This window comes from Lutjanus erythropterus, chromosome 22 (assembly GCF_056507025.1).
Source record: "Lutjanus erythropterus isolate fLutEry1 chromosome 22, fLutEry1.hap2, whole genome shotgun sequence".
NCBI classification, from domain to species: domain Eukaryota; kingdom Metazoa; phylum Chordata; class Actinopteri; order Lutjaniformes; family Lutjanidae; genus Lutjanus; species Lutjanus erythropterus.
Window position 1 is genome coordinate 17,455,789 of NC_139338.1, and position 20,531 is coordinate 17,476,319.

Genomic DNA, 20,531 nt, shown 5'->3' on the forward strand with positions numbered 1-20,531 from the left:
TGCATCCCTGTCATTCACTTCTTTATTTTGGCTGTGTCAATCTTCTCAACCCTTTTTCTGACACATTTCCCCATTGTTCTCATCCCTCTCTTCTGTCCACCTCCCTCATCTTTCCTCTTTTGTTAATCCCCCTCTTCTCTCCGTCTCCTCCTCTTCTCTTTCTCTTGTCTCTCTCAGATGCAGGATGCTATGGGCTATGAGCTGCCATGGGTCTATTTTGTCTCTCTCGTCATCTTCGGCTCGTTTTTCGTTCTCAATCTCGTTCTGGGGGTGTTGAGCGGGTAAGAGGTTATACTGTTATCATGTGTGTACAAATGTCTGTGGGTATGTGTGTTGTTTGTGATGTGGCTGCACAGTACGTTGGGGTTTAGAAGTGATAAATGACCATGCAGCAAGACTCCATGGACCAGACATTACGTGCAACTTGTGGTTGATTTTAAGGATCTGGAAGCACTGAAGAGTGGAACTGAATGAAAAACAATCCATGCTTAGCCACTATAAAAGTTCTAGTTTGTACATAATTATGGGTGTTACTGTTGCCAATACTGTTATGCTAGTTCACTTTGCATGGCAATATCTGCAATATCTGTTACAATGCCTGTAAAGTTTGATTTAGAAGGTTTTTATTTCTGCCCAAATATTTTTTTGCAAATATATGCCTGCAGGTGACCTGTAACTGTGACTTACTAGCTGGAAAACACAATCAGATCACAGCATTAAGCCTTACCTAGTCCAAGTTCAAATGTGATAACAATACCACATATTTACTCATGTTTCTCGAAGAGTATGTCCAGGTGTCTCCAACTGCAAGCTAGTCGTCAGCCGACAGATTCACTGTAACTATAGTTGTATTACTAGTTATCCATGATCCAGAATTAATGGACACCAATCAGAACCAGTCAGAACCAAGTATTCTTGCAGACCACGGTATAAACACAGACAAGAGGAGGGCGGTCTTAGCAGTCTCATGCCGGAAGTCCGGCAGTAAAAGTAGAACTAGCTGCCCTTTGCAGTTCTCTACTTTCTTCTGCAGTCGAGGAAAGATGAACTGACGATCACTGAACTGAGCAAAATCTCCTGCTCTCTCTGCTTTCTGTTCCACTCAATCAATCCTTTGTCACAAGCCTGAGAGAAACACACACATACAGCGCACACAGGAGCAGCAGTAACACACCCTCTGTCTACCTGTTATGTTCACGTCAGTTGACCTCAAGGGGCCACGTCCCGTCACAACCTGTGTGTGTGATGGACAGGTGGGCAAACACACACACACACAAACCTCCCAGACTTGGTGCACTCAACACAGGCTTAATTATTTGTGTCTTGTGTGTATACATGTGTATTGGTATGTCTCATGTGCAAATTAGAGTGCAACCACTTGTTTATGTGGCAACTGCATGTGTAAATTTGTACAGAGGCATATGCTGTATGTGTCTGTGTGTGTGTGTGTGTTTTCTTTCAATAAATGCTGCTCCAGCAGGTGAGCTGGGTGCTGTTTTACCCCACTCTGCCAAGTCACGCTGTTTTAGTACAAGCACCACCCGGCCTGTAGGGACACACTGGGGTATTAATAATTCACCCCTCAGGTCAGCCATGGAGGTGGAACGCTAAAAAAGCACAGAGTGGAGTCTAGAGGAGACACGCCATTAAAGATGGAAATTATGGGATGGAAGGCTGCACCTAACAGGGAGCATCATTTTTGTAAGCATGAATAAAAACATCAGAGTCATCAGATCTGAGTGAAAAACAGTAAGTAAATGGTAAATGAACTAAATAATTGTCATTTCAGTAAATAAAACCACAAAATTACACTCAAAATTAAAGTAATGAAACATACATGAACATTGATTGAAATAGGCTAAACTGTTTATGCCTTTATCATCATATAGTTGAATTTATTTTGAAAGAGTAAAGACATTGAGAGAGAATAATTTGTTATAAGGACAGTAACGATGTCCGATCCATGGGAGTCTTGCTGCACAGTCTGTTGAAGTGTCTAACTAAAATGCCTTCTCTCCACAGTGATTAAGTCAGTGATGAGCTGATATGAGTGGAACTAAAGTGAATCAAAGTGTTTTTAAACTTGTAACCTTCCGTTTTCACCGGAGTACATCCTCTCAGCTTCTTCACCTAACAGTTGCTTTTAAGAGGAGTTGTTTTGTTTACAGTGTAGGTCATCCATAGCCTTCTGTTATAATATGTCTCCTAAATCAATATCTTCAGCACCCGTAATTTTTCAAATCTATGTTAAATACAGCGGACCAAATATGTTGGCATGTGGCCCACTAAGTGACTCTGATAAATACCATGAATGCACCATAATCCCAGCAGGGATCCTGAAGAAGCAAATGGTTCCATCTGCTTGGGAATTTTCACTAAGGATCTAACTCCATCCCTCTTCCCCTCTTCCCTCCTGCCCCTCCTAACATTCCTGACTTTAATCCCTGCCCTCTCAATCAATGTCCTCGCTACTTGCCTATCTGTTCCTCCCTCCATGCCTCCATCTCTCCACCTATAGGTGAATGACGCAGTAGGGTACAAGTGGCCCTGGATATATTTTGTCACCTTAATCATCATCGGATCCTTCTTTGTGCTAAACTTGGTTCTGGGGGTATTGAGCGGGTAAGGGCAAGGTTAAAGGTCACCTGAGTCTAACTTCTCTTTTTCTCCTTCATGCTTTTGTACTGTTGCTCCCAGAGAGCTCTGCTGATTGTTTTCACTTCTGACTGTAGATGGTGTTGAAGTTTGAGGGTATAATTATTTTATGTTATATGAGGTACTTATTTATAGTATTGATAGGGAAACAGCAGGAGTAGTAAGCTAAGCTAGCAGTAAAATGTATTTTAGCCACCTAAAAAGCACTATTTTTAGAATATATTTTCTGCTTTACTTTGCCATCTCCAAACCAACGAAATTCCATAGGTGAAATCAGCACAGTACCTCACAAAATACAGGAGTTGCCCTGATTGGTTAGTTTGTTTGACTTATTGTGTGACTTCAGTGTTTTAAAAGGTTAGTTCTGATTCATCGAAGTCACATAATAACATAAACAAACTAATGGATTTGTGGCAGCTGCCTCCAGAAACTCCCATGTTCTGTGAGGGAAAATGACTATTTTTGGAAAAGGAGTCTGGTTTAGCAAGACAGAGCGATATTTGGCTTACATGACAAACTGATACTAGCCACTTTAACACCTAAAGTACCCAGAACTAAAGATTCATTCAGCCTGTTGTGTCCCAGGACTTTTACGAAATCATGTGTATGTGAATTCACAGATGTACCCTCTGAGCTAAATAAACTGTTTTATCACTTTTAGTCATTATTGTAGTCGACTGTGGTGAAATCATACTTGGCTCTCGGACACTTCAGAAGGGACAGATGGGTATTCCTTGCAATTGAGACCTTTTGGATATTGCCTTTCACAGTGGTAATAGCCAAAAGGTCTCACTCTCTGCAACTACAGTGTTGCTTCTATAGAATTGCACTATTACTATCATAAAATGCTCAGTTCTCTGCGCTGCTGGGATGGCACAAAACACTGTCATCTCAATTTAAAATAAAGAGAAACCTAAGACAGCAGTATAAATTCAGGCTCCCAGTGGACACAGCCTAATATTACACCAAATGAAAGTTTTGTTTGTAGAACACTGGAAGGATATTGACAAATACTTTGCAGCTTCAGGGTTGTAGCTTCTACTGAGGACACAGAGGTCATGTCCTCAGTGCTGTATCTGTGAATTTGTTTTTTTTTTACTGTAACATACATTATTGTGTAGCCTACATTGTAAAAGTACAACAAACTATGCATTGTGCCTTTTTATGGCTGATTCTATTACTTATTTTAGATTAGGTATCTTTAATATGCAAAAACAAATTTTTTTAAGTATAATTTTGAATTCTGGTTTCTTCACATGCTGCTGTAGATTACAGGGAACAGGTTAAGGAGGAGTGAAATGTCTCACCCCTGACTGACTGACCCGAATCTGACTCTCGATACCCACAGTGACGTGACAGCAGCATTGTGGGAAAAATAATGGAGGTCTATCTGGTCCAAACAGCTTGGGGGGTTTGGCTGTCTGACTCTTTGTCTGACTTCTGACTAATGATGCTGTCAACACACTACACAGCCTGACCTTTTACCAACTGCTTCTTCCATGGAGTGTGTGTGGGTCTCAGATTGGCATAATAACTAATGGCGAAACAGGAAGAAGGAGATGTAGAGACAGAAACATCAGGTGTGACAGTGTTTGTCTGGATTTGATGTAATATGTAAATAGAAAGAATGAAGAGAGAGGAAAGGGAACAGAAAGTGAGGAAAAAGGACATTGGTGATGATTTAGGACAGAAAAATGAGATGATGAGAATGGGAAAATGAGAGTGATGCCTCAGAGTTCTGCTCTCTCACACACACACACACACACATAAAGTGCATACACACACACTGGCACACACAAACACAGATCAATAGGATTGGTTCTCCTGCTAATGTTCTGACAAGCGAGGCAATAGCAGTTTGTCCTAATGCTCATTGATCTGTCTTGTGTGTGTGCATGAGTGTGTGTGTCTCTGCTGTCTACAGGTGTGATTTGAGGTTCCATCATTCTTCTGAATTTCACACAGAGCACATACTGTCTCACACTCTAATCTGTCTCAGACTATAGGATGGCTGTAAAACTCAATGACACTGGCACATGATAATCCATAGATTTTCATTATCGAGCCTATTCTTGCTCTCCAGGGAACTGCAAAGCTAAATATTACACACATTTAATGAAAGGGACGGTTCACCCCAAATCAAAAATGCATATTTTTCCCCTGGCCTGTAGTACTGATTATCTATCTAGATTATTTTGGGGTGTGTGTGTGTGTGTGTGTTTGGAGCTTGCAGATTTAAAACACCTCATATCACTCTGCCCTTCTCAGTGTGTAGGAGAACCTGTGGTGGCTGCAAAACTATATCTACCATCTATATCTCACTATATCACTATATCTACTATGTACCGTATACTGTACTGCATAATATCTGATTGAGTATATTCCTACGGACCTACAGACAAGTCTAAAACTTGTTTCAGACTTCCACAGAAAAATGTCTCACTTCTCAATGTAGGACTGGATGGATTCTATATATACAGCTTGCGTGGCTGTAATGTCCAAACCCAAAATGACAAACTGGGATAGCTGACTAGCGGGGACTCTACTGACTGTACTGGTATCGTCCTTCAAAATATTCACGGGAGGGAGGCACTCATAAAGTTTACTTGTCAATAGACCTTTCAATGTAGATCTGTAGACTTTTTAACAGCAGATCTTCCCAAGTCTCCCAGCTCCTGTCAGTTCTCATCTAAATGACTTCTTTTTATACAAACTCCATCTGTGGCTCCAACCTGACTTTGACCTTCTCCAAGTGCAACGTTTAATCAAATGTCCCTTAATTCTTCCTTTCGTCCTGACACCTGGAAGTAATTTCACCAAGTTTCATCATAATATTTTAATATTTCACACTCTCCTAACATTGATTCTAGCTGTCTTAAATCATCTCACAGTAGTTTATGTCCTCTTTGTCCACATAACCATCCCCAAATCCCAAGACTCTTTAAAAGGCAGGCATCATACTGTATTAAAGGAATAGTTTGGGTTTTTTGAAGTGGGGTTGTATGAGGTACTTATCCATAGCCAATGTATGTATGTCTTTTAGAGAGCTATTTTTGACTTGCAGACTCCTGTCGTAAAAGGCTGTGTGATGGCAAAGTAAAGCTGTCAAACAGTTCTAAATATAGCGTACATTTAAACTGGTATTGTACGTAAAATACGTTTTGTTTCTGACCCTGTCCTCAGTAGTACATTGCTTAGCTTCTTAGACCAGGACTCCTCTTGCTTCTCAATCTACGATAGATAATACACCAACTATAAGTACCTCATACATTCCTTCTTCAAAGAAGGTGAACTGTGCCTTTAATAAGAATCAAGTAAAAGACAGTAGATCACTCCATAATAAGTTGTGAAAGCAGCAATAGAAAGTAAAAGTTTTTGTGTTAATTCTGCAATTATACACTTCAATATATTTTATTTTCAGCGTGAAAATTTGTAAACTTAATAAAAAAAGATACCTGAGGCACAAAATAAAGCTCTCAGTTGGTCTGTATATCCTCATTTCGACCTCTGGCCAGAACCTCTGGGTGGTGACCGAAAGAATGAGCTGGCAGACAAAAGGTGAGAAGCTCAGTGATGCGGGACAACCTCGATGCAGAGCCACTTCTCCCCCAATTTGACAGGGCTGAGGTGGTACAGCTGGTGAGGGGTGCCCTCTCTATCCGTCCCTCTGGGGTTGTACCAAGCACATTGCAACTGGGAGGAGACCCAAGAACACACTGCTAAACCTACAACTCCCAGTAGGCCTGGGAGCTCCAGGGGACCCTGTTGCCCAGGGGCAATATGGATGAGTAAAATTATAAGTGAGACAGAAAATTAATACTATGGAAGGATTGACTATTTGAGAGACTGTTGGACATTTTTTGGACTGAATTTATAACCAGTGAAGATTTACAATTAGAGAACTTTCCACTGAACCTATAATCCTCATGAATCACAAAATGTGGCCCAATAATGACTAAATCACTTTCAATCTATAATTATATGCCACATATTCCCATCAATTTGCATCAAGATTAATGAACGTTACTATATTTATCCACATATAAACATAATTTAATATATCTAAACGAACTGGATTGTTTGAGATGTGAATTCAGCTGCAATGTGTCGGACTGGATGTGCTTTCATCTGCATTTGCATACTAACACCTTTTCTCCTTTGCAAAGCTTTTCTCTTCACTTCAGTTTTTTTCTCTCTTTAGCAGGTTTTCCCTTCTTCCTGTTCTGACGTACTGTATAATGTTCTGTGTTATCACAGTATTGTCACATGAGTTGTTTTGCAAGACTTCAGTCTAGATTTTCAGATTCTTTTCCCCCTCCCTTTGTTTCCCTCTATCTACCCCCATCCCTCCATCCTGCTCCCCTTCTTCCAGAGAGTTTTCTAAGGAAAGAGAGAAGGCAAAGGCACGTGGTGACTTCCAGAAACTCAGAGAAAAACAGCAATTGGAGGAGGACCTCAAGGTAGGCTGGTCTCTTCGTGCTTATTTAATTGAGTCCCCTTCTGAAACAGGACTCAACAGTCTTCACTTTCCACTAAGATCTACTGTACTGTCAGGCTTTCAAAAAAATTTTAAAGGTTTCCATCTCCAGTAGCTAAATCTGGCATGACTACATGTTAAAATACACCCCACTTATAATAAACAACCTGATTAGATAAATTATGTCTTGTTAACAGCAGATTGACAGCACAGTTATTTCTTATATAACAATTCATGTTTTGGTGCTTCCATGGCCAGAATAAACATAACCTTAGAACACTAATCAGTAAATAGCGGCATGTATCTTTCCGCCTTCTTGCTGGATCTCTTTATATTCGTACAAAAAAAATATCTGTACCAGACTGCGCAGATCCGATCACATTCCTATCACGATGCATTTACACCTTGCATCTACGAGTTCTTCCTTATCTAGATAACGTGTCCAGATACAGATCAAATTTTAACACCAGGTGTAAATGGGGTGATTGTGTGCCATGGTTAAATTAATAAATTCAAGCAAGGCCACGTGATAGTAGAGTTAGATAAGAATTGAGACAACATCTTATCATGGTTGTTATGGCTCTATTAAATATTTAACTCCTTTTAACACTTGCAAGGAGGAAGGGCGACAGAATATGGTGGTTAAAGAAAAGGTCAAAATACTATTGGTTTAAGGCAGCAAACAGAAGGCAGAGTAAGTTTTATGTATGAGACATTTTTTTAAAGTTTCAACATGCTTTACAGATGAGATTAAAGAGAAAATCAAAGAGATAGACAATTAAATGCATTAAAAAAATGTAAAATTTCATTGTTAGATAACTTTCAGAACACCTTTAAGTAGGGATGTAATGATACATTCAACTCACAATTTGATACAATTTCCGATACTGGCTTCACAATATGATTTTTTCACAATTGTTTTTAACAGAATGAGCTTGCAGGCAAATTATGATTGAAAAATATTCCTGTAATTATTTCTCAAACAAAAAACACAACATGTCTGAGGTAGGCGTGGCTGCAAAACACAAACTATGCAGTGAATGTATATTTAAAAAAATACATATATATATTTAAATATATAAAAACTACAACCTATATTTTCTCTTATCTTTAACAAATTAAAGAAAATCCCTTTTAATGTATTTTTTTTTTAATCTCTGAGGTTAACTGTGCAAAACAACCCATATGTCCTCTTCTTAAAAGTGCGACTGAAATTTTATTTTATCTTAAATAACAAAAGATAAATAAAAGTTTTAAGATTTTTAAAACAAATCCCACATCAATATAACTAAATGAATAATACAAATAAATGAAATATCTTCAAGTAAACAAACTAAGGCTTGCATGTGTTCCTAGTTTGAAAATCTGCTCGTCAGCGTGGATTGTCCCTTTAACAGTTTCTTTGCTCGGGCAGTGTTGACTTGAGCTTCTCAATATGTTGCCAGGTGACATGCTGCATCATGTTGGTTGTGCTACTTGTGCAGGTCATCGCCGTCTTGTAATATTTGCACGCAGCCTTAATCTTGTCTGTGATCTTCTTGCCCTCTTCATTTTTGAACACAGGGGGCCTATCTTTCACTGATCAAAAGTGCAAGTGGAAAGCGCGAGTCGCAATGGATTTAATATATTCAAGGTGTCCAAATCCACTTTAGCCGTCTTGTGCCGGGGGGGAGGGGTATCCTATATACAGGTAATTAATTGAAGAGTAAAATGGGACAAAATATAAACAAAAAAAATAAAACAATATAGCAGTAGAGCAGCTTTAAGTCCCAGCTGTAGCGCCCCTACACTCCTCCTGGGTTGGTGCATGGCAGTGTATCCAGCTGATCTGGTTGGAGGGGGTTGGAAGATGCCGTGTGCATTATTGATTGTCTCAAGGTCCATTGTAATCCAAACCCCATGCTTTCTTTTCCAGTGCCTATGAGTGTATTTATAGGTAAAATGTGTTTAAGCAATAAAGCCAAAATATGACATATTGAAAGAGAAAAGTAGCAAAGTTTGAAGGAGCTATCAGCTGCAACATCTGCATTTGTCACCGTTGCCATGGAAAGAATGTATAAGAATAGGGCTTGTAACATCAAGAAACATAAAATGCAGAATGCATTGCTTTAAGCACTGCTAATCGATCAGTATTTTCTTTGTCTTTGTTTGTTTGTGTGTGTGTGTGTGTGTGTGTGTGTGTGTGTGTGTGTGTGTGTGTGTGTGTGTGTGTGTGTGTGTGTGTGTGTGAATATAGGGCTATTTAGACTGGATCACTCAGGCTGAAGACATTGACCCAGAGAATGAGGAGGAGGGCTTGGATGATGACAAACCCAGAAACCGTGAGTATTACAGTGTCTCTGTGTGTGTGTGTGTGTATTTAAGTAACTGTAAAATAGGCCAAGAGGGAGTGACAATCTATTTGCTTACTGCAGTTTGCCGTGAGGATGACTATTCCTGTGTGTATGTGATTTATGCATTGTTGTGTGGTAGTATTGGCGGTTAGTTTTCCGTACTTTGTGAGAGAAAGGCTGGTTGGAATGATTCCGTTTGTATCTGAGGATAATTTTCGCTCTGTGCACCAAGGGTGCATATGTGTGGGTGTGCATATGTTTGTGTCAAATGCAGTGTTTGGTCTATAAGTAGTGAGCTCACTGCAGTTTCTATCACACCACACATGGTAGTGACTCGTAGTCAGTGAGTGAACGACTGACTTACTGACAGAGTGACTGACTGACAGACTGAGAGGATGTTAATATTGTCTGCTTGCTTTGGCTGAGAACCCTCTTGAGGTTTAAAGCCTGTTTAGATATTAGTGGAATGTGTCAGACTGCAGCTAATAGCCTCTGGGCACACACTCACATACACACAGCTAACACTCACGCACACACTGTAGGTATACACCCTTAGGAACGTGTGTACTTGTGTCCTGACAGAAATGTACACACACAAATTAACACCCTGTCTCTCCACAACACCTCCAGAGAGAGGCAGCCACACACGGCACATGCCTCCCCAGGACGGAGCTACTTTCCCTGGGAAGGGAGAGTCGAGAGGTGGCAAAAGTACACACATTCTGTACTCAAGTACAGAATGCAGCTACTTGAAGGCTCTGGTAAAAGTAGAAGTACAAATTCAAAAAGTACAGGCCCTGAAATGTACTCAAAGTGTATAAGAAGTATAAGTATATAAAAGTTTTTTTTTCATCTTGTTACATCTTTTTCATCTTGTTGCATCTTTTTTGTCTTGTTACATCATTTTTTGTATTTTTACATGTTTTTGTTACGTCTTGAATGTTGTTTTTTGTCTCGTTAACACATATTTTTGTTGTGCTATGTCTTCTACATTGATTTTTGTCTTTTTACATGACGGTTGCATCATATACATAATTTTTAGTATTGTTGTTTTCATCTTGTTAGTTTTTTGTCTTATTACGGCTCATATATTTTGTCTTGTCACATCATTTTTTTGCCTTTTATTGCATTTTTCATCTTGTTATGTTTTTATGCTGTTTTTTCTTGTTATGTCTTTTATATTTGTTTTTGTTTTATAACATCTTTTTTGTGTTTTTACATCTTGTGCATCTTTTTCATTTTGTTTTGTCTTTTTGATCTTGTTACATCTGTTTCATCTTGTAGCATTTTTTGGCCTTGTGGCGTATGTTTTTTGTAGTGCTACATCTTTTACATCATTTTTCATCTTGCTATCTATTTTTTTAAATCTTGTTTTGTCTTTTATGTTGTTTTTTGTCTTGTTACGTCTTTCTTGTCTACATATTTCGTCTTGCAGAATAGTAGGTATTTGTGTCAAAATGTAGTGATTAAAAGTTGAAAGTTGTTCAAAAAATGACTGCTCAAGAAAAGTACAGATACCTGACAAATCTACTTAAGTAAAGTAAAGAAGTATTTTTACTTAAGTACTTCCCACCTCCTGGGAAAGAAGAGTACTGGCCTCTTTTGTTCTGCAGACTTGATCTCAGAGAAGAGAAACAGAACTGGAGAGATGGATGGTGAGAAAGAGAGGCAGAGATTTGACAAAAAGTTTGTATCTGCAGATATTTCTGAGCTTCTACTGTTTGGTATGTACAATATGTGCTGTGAACTATTTCATAAAAGCTTTGGAGCTTAGCTTGCTCACACTGATGATCAGTGAATGAATGATGCAGGCTAAATATGCAGAGGCAGCGCATGCAATCTGCATATATTCAGTGGCTCATTCTGAGAAACATTGATGACTGCCAAGGAAAGAAGAAAGAAGGGAAAAAAACGACAATCTAATCTTTTGGAGAGTCTTAAGAATTAGCGTGGTCAAATGAGCAATGACCCAATTTACATGAAAATGAGGCACAACACCCCTGTGGCTAATCTGTAACCTCTACTTGTTTTCACCTGCTACTGTTGCGCTCCCCTGGGCCAATCAGTGCGGTGAAAACACATCAGCAGTGTGTGAGATATTGGCGCATTAACAAACAAACAAATACACTATGTGGCCTCCAAATTGGCCCGATTTTGTAAAATGTCACATCACAATATTGCAATGCGTCTTTCCTTCAAATTCTGCAACACCTATTACATTTACATGCGCACTAATTTTCCACTATTATTCAGAATATGACAGTATTCAGTATTTGATACAGGTCCTGTCAACAGCATATTCCATTGGGCTATTCAGATTTAGGCCTTATGCTGAGTGTAGCATTTTCTGATTAAGAAAGTTTGGATATCCTTGTATTATTCAGGTTTAAAATGTGTTTCAAAATGTTTCTCAGTTGGGGTTTTTACTGCAGTATGTGGCTGTTTACGAACAGCTCTACCCCAGATGAAGACGAGGCCACAGACAGGAGAAGCGACCTTCATTTCAGTCCCTGTAGAAAGTTGAAATTGCAGTAATTTAGGCAAATTCAACCAATTCCCATGAATTCTGCATGTCCTCGTAATTTTGTCTTCCTGCAAGTTCCATCAGTCATAACAGTCGCTATTCTGACCCTTTTTGGTAAGGTTAAATAGAATACTCTACATTGCAACATGCATCACAATTTCTTAGAAATGCTCCCATGAAATGAGTCATTTTAGGCTGCAACAATCCCCAAAAAGGGACTGACTTTTAAACATAATGAAAGCGAACTTTGTGAACTTTAGATGTGCACAAATAGTGCAACAAAGGTGGTTGAGTGAATGAGTGTCTGTGCACAGTCAAACCAGTCTGACACCACGGGAAAAAAAACTTTTCCATAATCAGAGTATGTAGATTTAATAGAAAGGAATCGTAGGGATATTGTCTTTTTCAGAATAAGGACAAAAAATTGAATATTTTGTGCATGTAAATGAAGTGACTGATATTATACAGTACAAGACAAAGCCCAAGTTAGTTGTAGGTAAAAACAAGACAGCATATTCTGAACATTTACACATGGTCCTTACTAAAATTCAAATAAATTTACCATAGAAATAAAAATGTATAAGTGTTAAAACTGGCTATCAGTCAGGTGCAAGATTCAGTCCATTTCATTTAGTATACATTATAACTTAGGCCATTAGATTCAGATGATCTGACAAAATGATTGATACATATGATCCAAAGTTCTCCATCAGAAAGATCAATCATCCATCTTTTTGTGAGGGTGGAAAATCAAGTCACTTGCTCCCTCTCTCCTCGATGGATGGATCCTCCACTGGGAAGATGAATGAGGGCAGTTTGTCCCTACTGCCCAGGACATTTTGCATAGACTTGTGCAGACACACACACACACACACACACACACACACACACACACACACACACACACACACGTCCTAAGAAGGGATAGGAGACTTAGAGAATAGAGGAGAGGATAGCAGGAAAAATAGATGCTGAGATACCAAAGAGGGATAGAAATATATAGAGTGAATGTGTGAGTGTGCGTGTAAAAAATAGAGACACAGAGGGTATCTGGGACAGAGAACAGATGGGATTTCACATCACGAACAAGTCACACTAGTGACCGCACACTCATACAGAGACCACACACACCTTCCTACTGGTTTATCTATCATCCTGTCTTTACATGGAGAGATACAGGGGCTTAATATTGATATATGATGTGAATAGTGCATTCATATGAAGACAGATATTTATCGTGTGTGTTTTGTTTGTTTTTGGTGACAGAGAGTAGTAGCCATTCCTTTGTATTGATTTTGACTGTTTTTAGTAACAGCATGAGAGAGAGTGCAAGCATCAAGAGCCTTTAAAATATGGTGGTAACTCTCAGATACGATGATGTGGTGTGAATGGTGTGTTAGCTCTTTACTTATTTATGTATATGTATCATATGATGTGTTCCCTCTACTCATATATGCGTGTGTTTCCTGTTGTCTCAGGGGACATGCTATGTGTGTGCGCGTGTGTCCTGCATGCTCTCACCCTCTGCCATCTTGTTCTTGCATGCTGTCGTCTTGTTTTGGCCTCCTGCCACTGCTGTCTGTCTGTGGTAGGAGTGTCTCCAGCCCACCTGGGTAAGAAGACCAGTAAGCTTGCCTGGTTCAGTCACTCTACTGACTCTCAGGACGGTATGTGTGCGTCTCCTTGTTGTGAGTCATGTGTGACTGTCATGTGTTTCCGTGTATTCGGTCGTAATCAGGAATGTTTATATGTAAAAATTTAGTTGTGTGATTGCCTCATTTGAAATTGGTAAATCTCACTGAATGAGAAATCAGCTCTGTAGGGCTTGTTGTTAAGCTGCCTCCTTAAAGGTATAGTTCGCATTATTTGAAGTGGGGTTGTATGTGGTACTTAGCAATAGTCATTGCATTAGCTTCAGTAGATGCAGGTTGATATTTGGCTTATATAAAAGCAGTTTCCCATCAGAAAAGGTATGGTCAAGTGGTGAAAATTATTCTAAATATAGTGTACACTTAAACAGATGTTGATATTTTTAGGTGGGCCCATTTTTAAGTGGCTAAAATACCTTTTATTGCTGACTCTGTCCACAGCAGTTCATTGCTTAGCCTCTGTGCTGGTCCCTCCCTCTGCTTCTTCTAACTGAGCGTGTGCCAGCCAACCTGATGAGTACCTCATACAACCCACATTAAATAATCTGAACTATCCCTTTAACAGCACGTTCAGTAAATACAGGAAACACCTAAGGACATTTGGAGGATGTGGCTGGGGAGAAATAATGTCACGGCTACTTTGCTTTAGCTTCCTACTGTGTGGATATATAATATGAAAATCTTCAATTAGTATCAATGTTTAAATGGAGATGTATCATTGTATGTGTTGGTGTAGCATGCACTGTGCTTCCATTCTAAATATAAGTCCAATATTTTAACCATTTTCCTTTTCAAACTAAAGTATTAGCATCCTTAACACAATGTGTTTGGGTGGTCTGTTTTTCTGTCTCTGACGATGAAACTTTTTACACCTTCTGCCAAGATATATGTGTATTTGCCTCGAAGAGCAAGCAAAACTTTTTTGTTGAACAACTTTATTGTCTGTGGGCTGCGTCAAGGTCACCAAAAGTAAATTTAAAAAACAGATGTATAAGATGTGTACAGTACTTGCGGTGTGAGTTGGATTGGCTGCCTCTGGTGTTTGCTGTTGGTTTTTGTGATAATGATCATATAAAGTAAAAGTACTGTATGTTACAGTATTTTTATCAAAGTATATGTATATATCTGATCATCATCTATCTCTGTTCGTGTGTGTATCCAAAATATTTGCATTTTTTATGTTTCTTTAAATGTCCCTCTACATGTTTGTGCGGGCTGTTTGATGTGTGCTTTTGAATGTGGTGGTACTCAAAGCTTAAACGATACATGTGCAGTAGATGGTTAATTTAATGGATAACTGTGTGAATATCTATTGTATGAGTGCATGTGTGTAGCTGCGTATTTGCACATACGTTTGTGTAGTTCATGCTTCAGTGTGTGCAATTTTCTTTCTGCTGCTGCACAAGTATGCTTGGACAATCACATCTGAATCACGGGGAAAATGAGCAGAATTCAACAATAGGATGACCCCAGTGTGGAGCAGTGTGATGATGGATGCACAGGCTCACAGTGATGTAAATAGTGTGAGAGAAAGGGGTGAAGTGGACAGGAAACAATAGGTGTTGTGTTGGCCAAGAGGAAGAATAGATAATAGGATGCACAAACATATTGTGCTGTGTAGTGTTCAGTGAAAGCCACACAGCAAGCTGCTTTTGAATGTTGACTTCCTCAACTCTCCAGAATATGAATCCTCCCAGTGAATTCATTTTTTTCTCTTTTCTGTCTCTCTTTCTGTTGTCTTATTTCTTTTTACATTAGAGGATGATAAGTTTCTAATTCATATATGATGGCAAAGTCAGGCAGAAGTAAGGTTTTAGACTGAATTGCAGCAAGAATGATTAATTGTATTTAAGATGAGTTCTAATCAGAGTTTAGCAAATAAGGTTTGAAGTGAGTAAATCCAGCTATACAGTACAACTCTGTTGCACAATTAAAAACTAATATCCCTTTTTTTAAAATCCAATTTCATTAATTTAAACTGAAATTAAATCGAGACTAATCAATTTAAAGATGCTTACCCAAATAAATAAATGAAGTTTGAGTGCTATTGTGACTCAGTACCTATGAAAGAGGGGTGGTAGTTAACTTTCAGGGGCTCTGTATTCCTTAACAAAATGTTTCAGTGTTTGTTAGCTAGCTAAAATGTTTTAAAAAAGATGCCTTGTTTCTAGCTAGCTAAAAAGTTAGCCAGCCTGATTAACCTTGGGTTGGCAAAGAATGTCTTATAAGGAAAGAAGAAACTGCCTGGCAGCAACTGTCAGACTGTTTTAATGGATTATAGAACATTATAGAATTCATTTGCGTTGAGTCTGTCCTTCAGTTTTCTTCAAGGAACTTGATTATTTTGCTTAATCCAGCTCAAACACACAGCTATATTATAAGTTAAAGCTCCTCAAGTTTAAGTTTAAAGTAAATCACATATTAAAATGCCATTTAAGATTTGGTACAACTGAAATCAATTTAATCCAAGTTTAGAGTACAAAACTAAAGGGTCAAGGTTTAAAGAGAGGGTTAAACTTTATTTTTCAGAATTTTAGCTTAAAGTAGTATAAATGTTTTGCGCAAGATTTGAAGTCACATATGAGTTCATTGGGTTTCAAAAATGAATCCTTGTTGATGCAAACCTGACTGTCATTTTTTCAGAAGCAGTCAAGTTCCTTTTCAACAGGTTGTGTAATGTACGCTATTAGAGCTGGCACATGTGATCATTTGTGTTTTTGAATTTCCGTATTTGTGCTGATCGTGAGTGCTTACTTGTGTGTATCCATCCATACGTGCGTGTGCTTGTCTTGCTGAGCGTGCTCTCTATCCCCCAGGTAAGAGCCATCGTTTTCCGTCTCTGCGTGGAGCCGTGAAGAAAAATGCGGCTTTCCTTCGTAAGGCGTGTGCGTCTGTCTGCATGGTCCAACACTAGTTAAAGATTTACTCGACACGTGATTCTAGACATGCAAGCGGACTGCACCCTCTCTGCTCCTCTACCTTCCTTTCTTTTCCTTTCCTCTCCTCTCTCCTTCTACATTGGAATAAGCATCTCTTTCTGCCCCCTCCTAAGCTTCAGAGCTACAGCAGGCAGTGGCTTCCTCTCAACACAGTAAATTACTTTCTTTTCATTGTCCTCCTTACCCCTTTTGTGCCCCTTCCATTAAATAATAATCAAATCTCAGAGCCATATATATTAATATTCTCTCACAGTGGAAACTTGGAAGTTTGCCACCAATTAATATCCGTGCTGGGGGCAATATTGCATGTTTTTACTGCATTAAAACCTTTGTCAGTTTTCATGGCCCTCAACTTTTAATTACGTGTACTCAAAAAGGTGAGAACTGTCAGGACAGGGCGGGAGGAGCTAAGGAGAGGAACCTTTCTGTGTTGAGATGCAGCCATTATTTTCTTTTAAGGTTCGTAGGAAAGGATACAGCTCGCATCTGCCTGACTTGTCTGGAAAAAAACAAGAGGACAATGTCATCACAGAAAACAACTGGAGTGCTGTTTACATGCTGCACAAGACAACAACAAAAAATTTTATATTTGTGATGTCACAGTCCTCTCCTTTTTGTTTTAGATTCCTTTCCCTAATATCCCCCTGCATTGTTGCTAGCCATGCTAGCTCTGATAATAAACTATACTGGAGAAATGGCTTTAAAATTTTAATTTTAGCCTTTTGTAATAATTTTCACCAGGCATTTGCCATATTGTTGAGTAGAAACGAAAGATGGGGGTACTCCTTTTCATTAACTTAAGCACTGAGTGTTCATATGCTAACAAGTTGCTCATGGGTTATTTTAATCACCCTCAATATAATGTGACAATTGCCTTGTGAGAAAAACACTGGAGACTAAAATTCAAAATATGAAATTATTGTATTAAAGTGCATGAAAATCCTCAGTCTGAATGTTTAGACAAGGATTTAAACTGTGAATTTACGAGCATTTTTGGGTAGCCTGGTATCAAACTGAAATATCTGACTGCTTCAAATATCTGAAAATGGCTTCTGGAGATGATGGCATGGACAATTTATATCTGACTTAAGCTCTATTTCATTATGTTGATACAGACACAAAACAGATCCAAGCACAAACACACAAACACACACTTTTTTTTTTTACCCCCAAAGACTACTGTCATTCATTTTGTCATCATTCAGTTCAATTCAAACATTATGGTGGAGTTCACTTATTGTCAATACTATTATTTAAAAGGATAGTTTGGATAATTTGAAGTTGGCCTGTATGAGGTAGTATTCAGTAGTCAGTGTATTAAATACAGCTGATGGCGGTCAATATTGCTAAGCAATATAACAGCAGTTTCCTGTCATACTTTTTTTTTTAGATGGGCCTCTTATTAGTGGGTTAAAATACATTTTGCTGCTGACCCTGTCCACAGCAGTACATTGCTTAGCTTCCTATACCACTACCCCTGTTGCTTCTCTAAACTGGGGGCGACTGCCATCTACTGTACATAATTCACCAGACAAGTACCTCATAAAACCTAGTTCAAATAATCTGAACTATCTCTTTAACTTTTTAACAACTGGCAGTAATGAATGAATCCTTCTTTTCCGTTGAAAAAGTGTGACCCTTCCCCGTCTTTCTCATTCCCTTCCTCCTTCCTTCTATTTCCCCTCCTCCTTTCTCATCTCCTTCCTCATCTCTTTGTCTCAGGTCTTTGGGGTTTACTCTAACAATAGGTATTAAACTAGTTCAGAGCTCTATTGAGGAGAAGGCACCAGGCTGGTTTTATATTTGAAAGGCTTTAGCCTCGGGAGAGACGGGAGAGCCCCGAGTGCTTTTAACTAAGTAGCATAGCAGCAGGTGGCACGTGTCGAGGTGAGGGAACAAACAGCATGTTCACAGCAGAGGCTGTAACGTTCAGAGAGACCATCCTGATCTCTGCAACACAGAATTCATCCATCACCAACCATGTGGCAAAGTACACTGTTCACTCACTGTGGCATACTTTGATGTCTCATGTTAGCTAAGTGCTGACGAGAGAGTGCATGATATAAAACACAACATGAAAAGTACACAGTGCTGCAAATATTATTTACCAATTTTTTATTAAATCCCTTGCTTAAAGTCACTTGGAAAGCTGCCCTGACAACTAAGCTGGCCAACAAAAAGATATACAGATCCTACTGTCAATTGTCAAAACATGAGAAAAACCATCTACTATCCTACTCGTCTTTATTCAAGGTTGAATAGGTGGTACTTATGAGGATGTTGACATGGAACACACTAGTCTGGGCAGGATATCTATGGAAAAAAAAATATTCCAGCCAGAGATTTGGTTAATTTCCAGGGCAGGGTGGGTACAACAGTGAATGTCTGTGGTTCTGAAAATTAATAAAGGGAAAATATGTTCTTTAAAATATCTACATTTATAGTTATAAACCTTACAAATTAATCTGATGGAACAGCTCTCTATTTATAAGAATTGTAACACTTGGCATTCAGAGAGCCAATGTTCTTTCATACTAAATCTTGTGAAAGGGCAACACAAACTGGATAATACACAAAGTTTAAGCATGTTAACAGTCACTTTTCAGACCCGTAAGCTCCGTCCACTTTCTCTACTGTCTGTGGTCCAGGCGCAGGTCCAGGTGCTCCCAACGTTCACACCAGTCATCTGGGAGCCCTCCATGTACACTACATGTACATAACCAACACATTCATGTTCATGGTTTGTCATTTTCATATGGAACTTAAGGTATATTTCTAGATTTTCATTAGCTTATCTACATGGGACACTATAAAAATCTCATTTGCAATGCAGAAGGGATAACGTCAGGGTTGAAAATTGTATTTTGAAAGCCACTTATAACATATAATACTGTATATGTAAACTGTATGATGCAGCTGATATAATAGAGCATAATTGCATAACAAGCTTAAATCATGTTTTTTTAAGATGCCCTCTCATCTCAAGTGCTAATCGCATTCCTTGTTTTCATGCTAAGAGTCATTTCGCAAGAGTAAGTCTTGCTTTTTCCAACAGTAGATATCTTCCTTTAACACAAGATGCGCTGACATTCATATGCAGTGTCTGACTCTGGTACCCAGAGGGTGTTACAATAAGTGTTTGAGGTGACAGTGAGGGGAGTGCAGCTCATTCCCACAGGCAGCCAGAGACTGACAGAAGCAATAAAAAGCAATGTATCACTTCATATCAGTCTCTCAACCAGCCAGTCCCACATTCGTCCCTTTTTTGCTCTCTCCCTCCATTAATACTTCCATCATCCCTTTCCTCAACTCCACTTCTCTGTGTTTTCAGTTTTTTCCTCTTTTTCATCTTTATCTGACAAATCATGTTAGTCCTGTCCTTCTTCTGCAGCAGTCCCTGCCTCAGTCTTTCCGGCATTCATCCTTCCATCTTCACACATCATTACACGTGTCTTTAAGTAAGGAAAAATGACACATTTGCACTCTCTTCGTGGCTTTATAAACAAAGACGGATTGGGCTCAGTGAGCTTTCTACCTGTTTCCGCACCTGTAAAAAAAACAGCCTTTGGAGCAGTGAGTTAATTTTCAGATGTTTGCGTTGTCATAAATCCTGCTAAAGCGCTCACAGCTTTATTAAAGTTTAGACATCTGAATAAAAAGCATTTCAAGGTTTTGTTAAAACCTTGGCTGCAATTACGCTCCAACATCCCCTGCAACGTTGATAGACCAAAGACAAAAATCTACAGCATGTTTTTTTTTCTTTCAATTTCCATGAGCTATAAACCACAAAGGGTTTTGTTAAGATTTAATTCACCCGGAGTTGAGCAATCCCTCAGCTTAGAAGTTGAAATCCATCCTAATAGCGGTTGCAGAGGTTGTGTCCCAGGATCCCTGACTGGTAAATATTGCTAGTATGGCAACTTAGTGTGTAATTACTTTAGGCAATTAGTACAA

At 38.9% G+C, this 20,531-nt stretch overlaps 1 protein-coding gene across 1 annotated transcript in view; it reads left to right on the forward strand.

Moving 5' to 3' along the window:
* The window catches only part of cacna1c (calcium channel, voltage-dependent, L type, alpha 1C subunit), a 172,830-nt gene that overhangs the window by 98,631 nt on the left and 53,668 nt on the right, over positions 1 to 20,531 (forward strand). Inside the window, exons 8-10 of the mRNA XM_084711514.1 lie at positions 2,519 to 2,622; positions 7,028 to 7,115; positions 9,369 to 9,453. Of these exons, the coding sequence (XP_084567640.1) occupies positions 2,519 to 2,622; positions 7,028 to 7,115; positions 9,369 to 9,453 (277 nt within the window). The remainder of the gene's footprint in view (positions 1 to 2,518; positions 2,623 to 7,027; positions 7,116 to 9,368; positions 9,454 to 20,531) is intronic.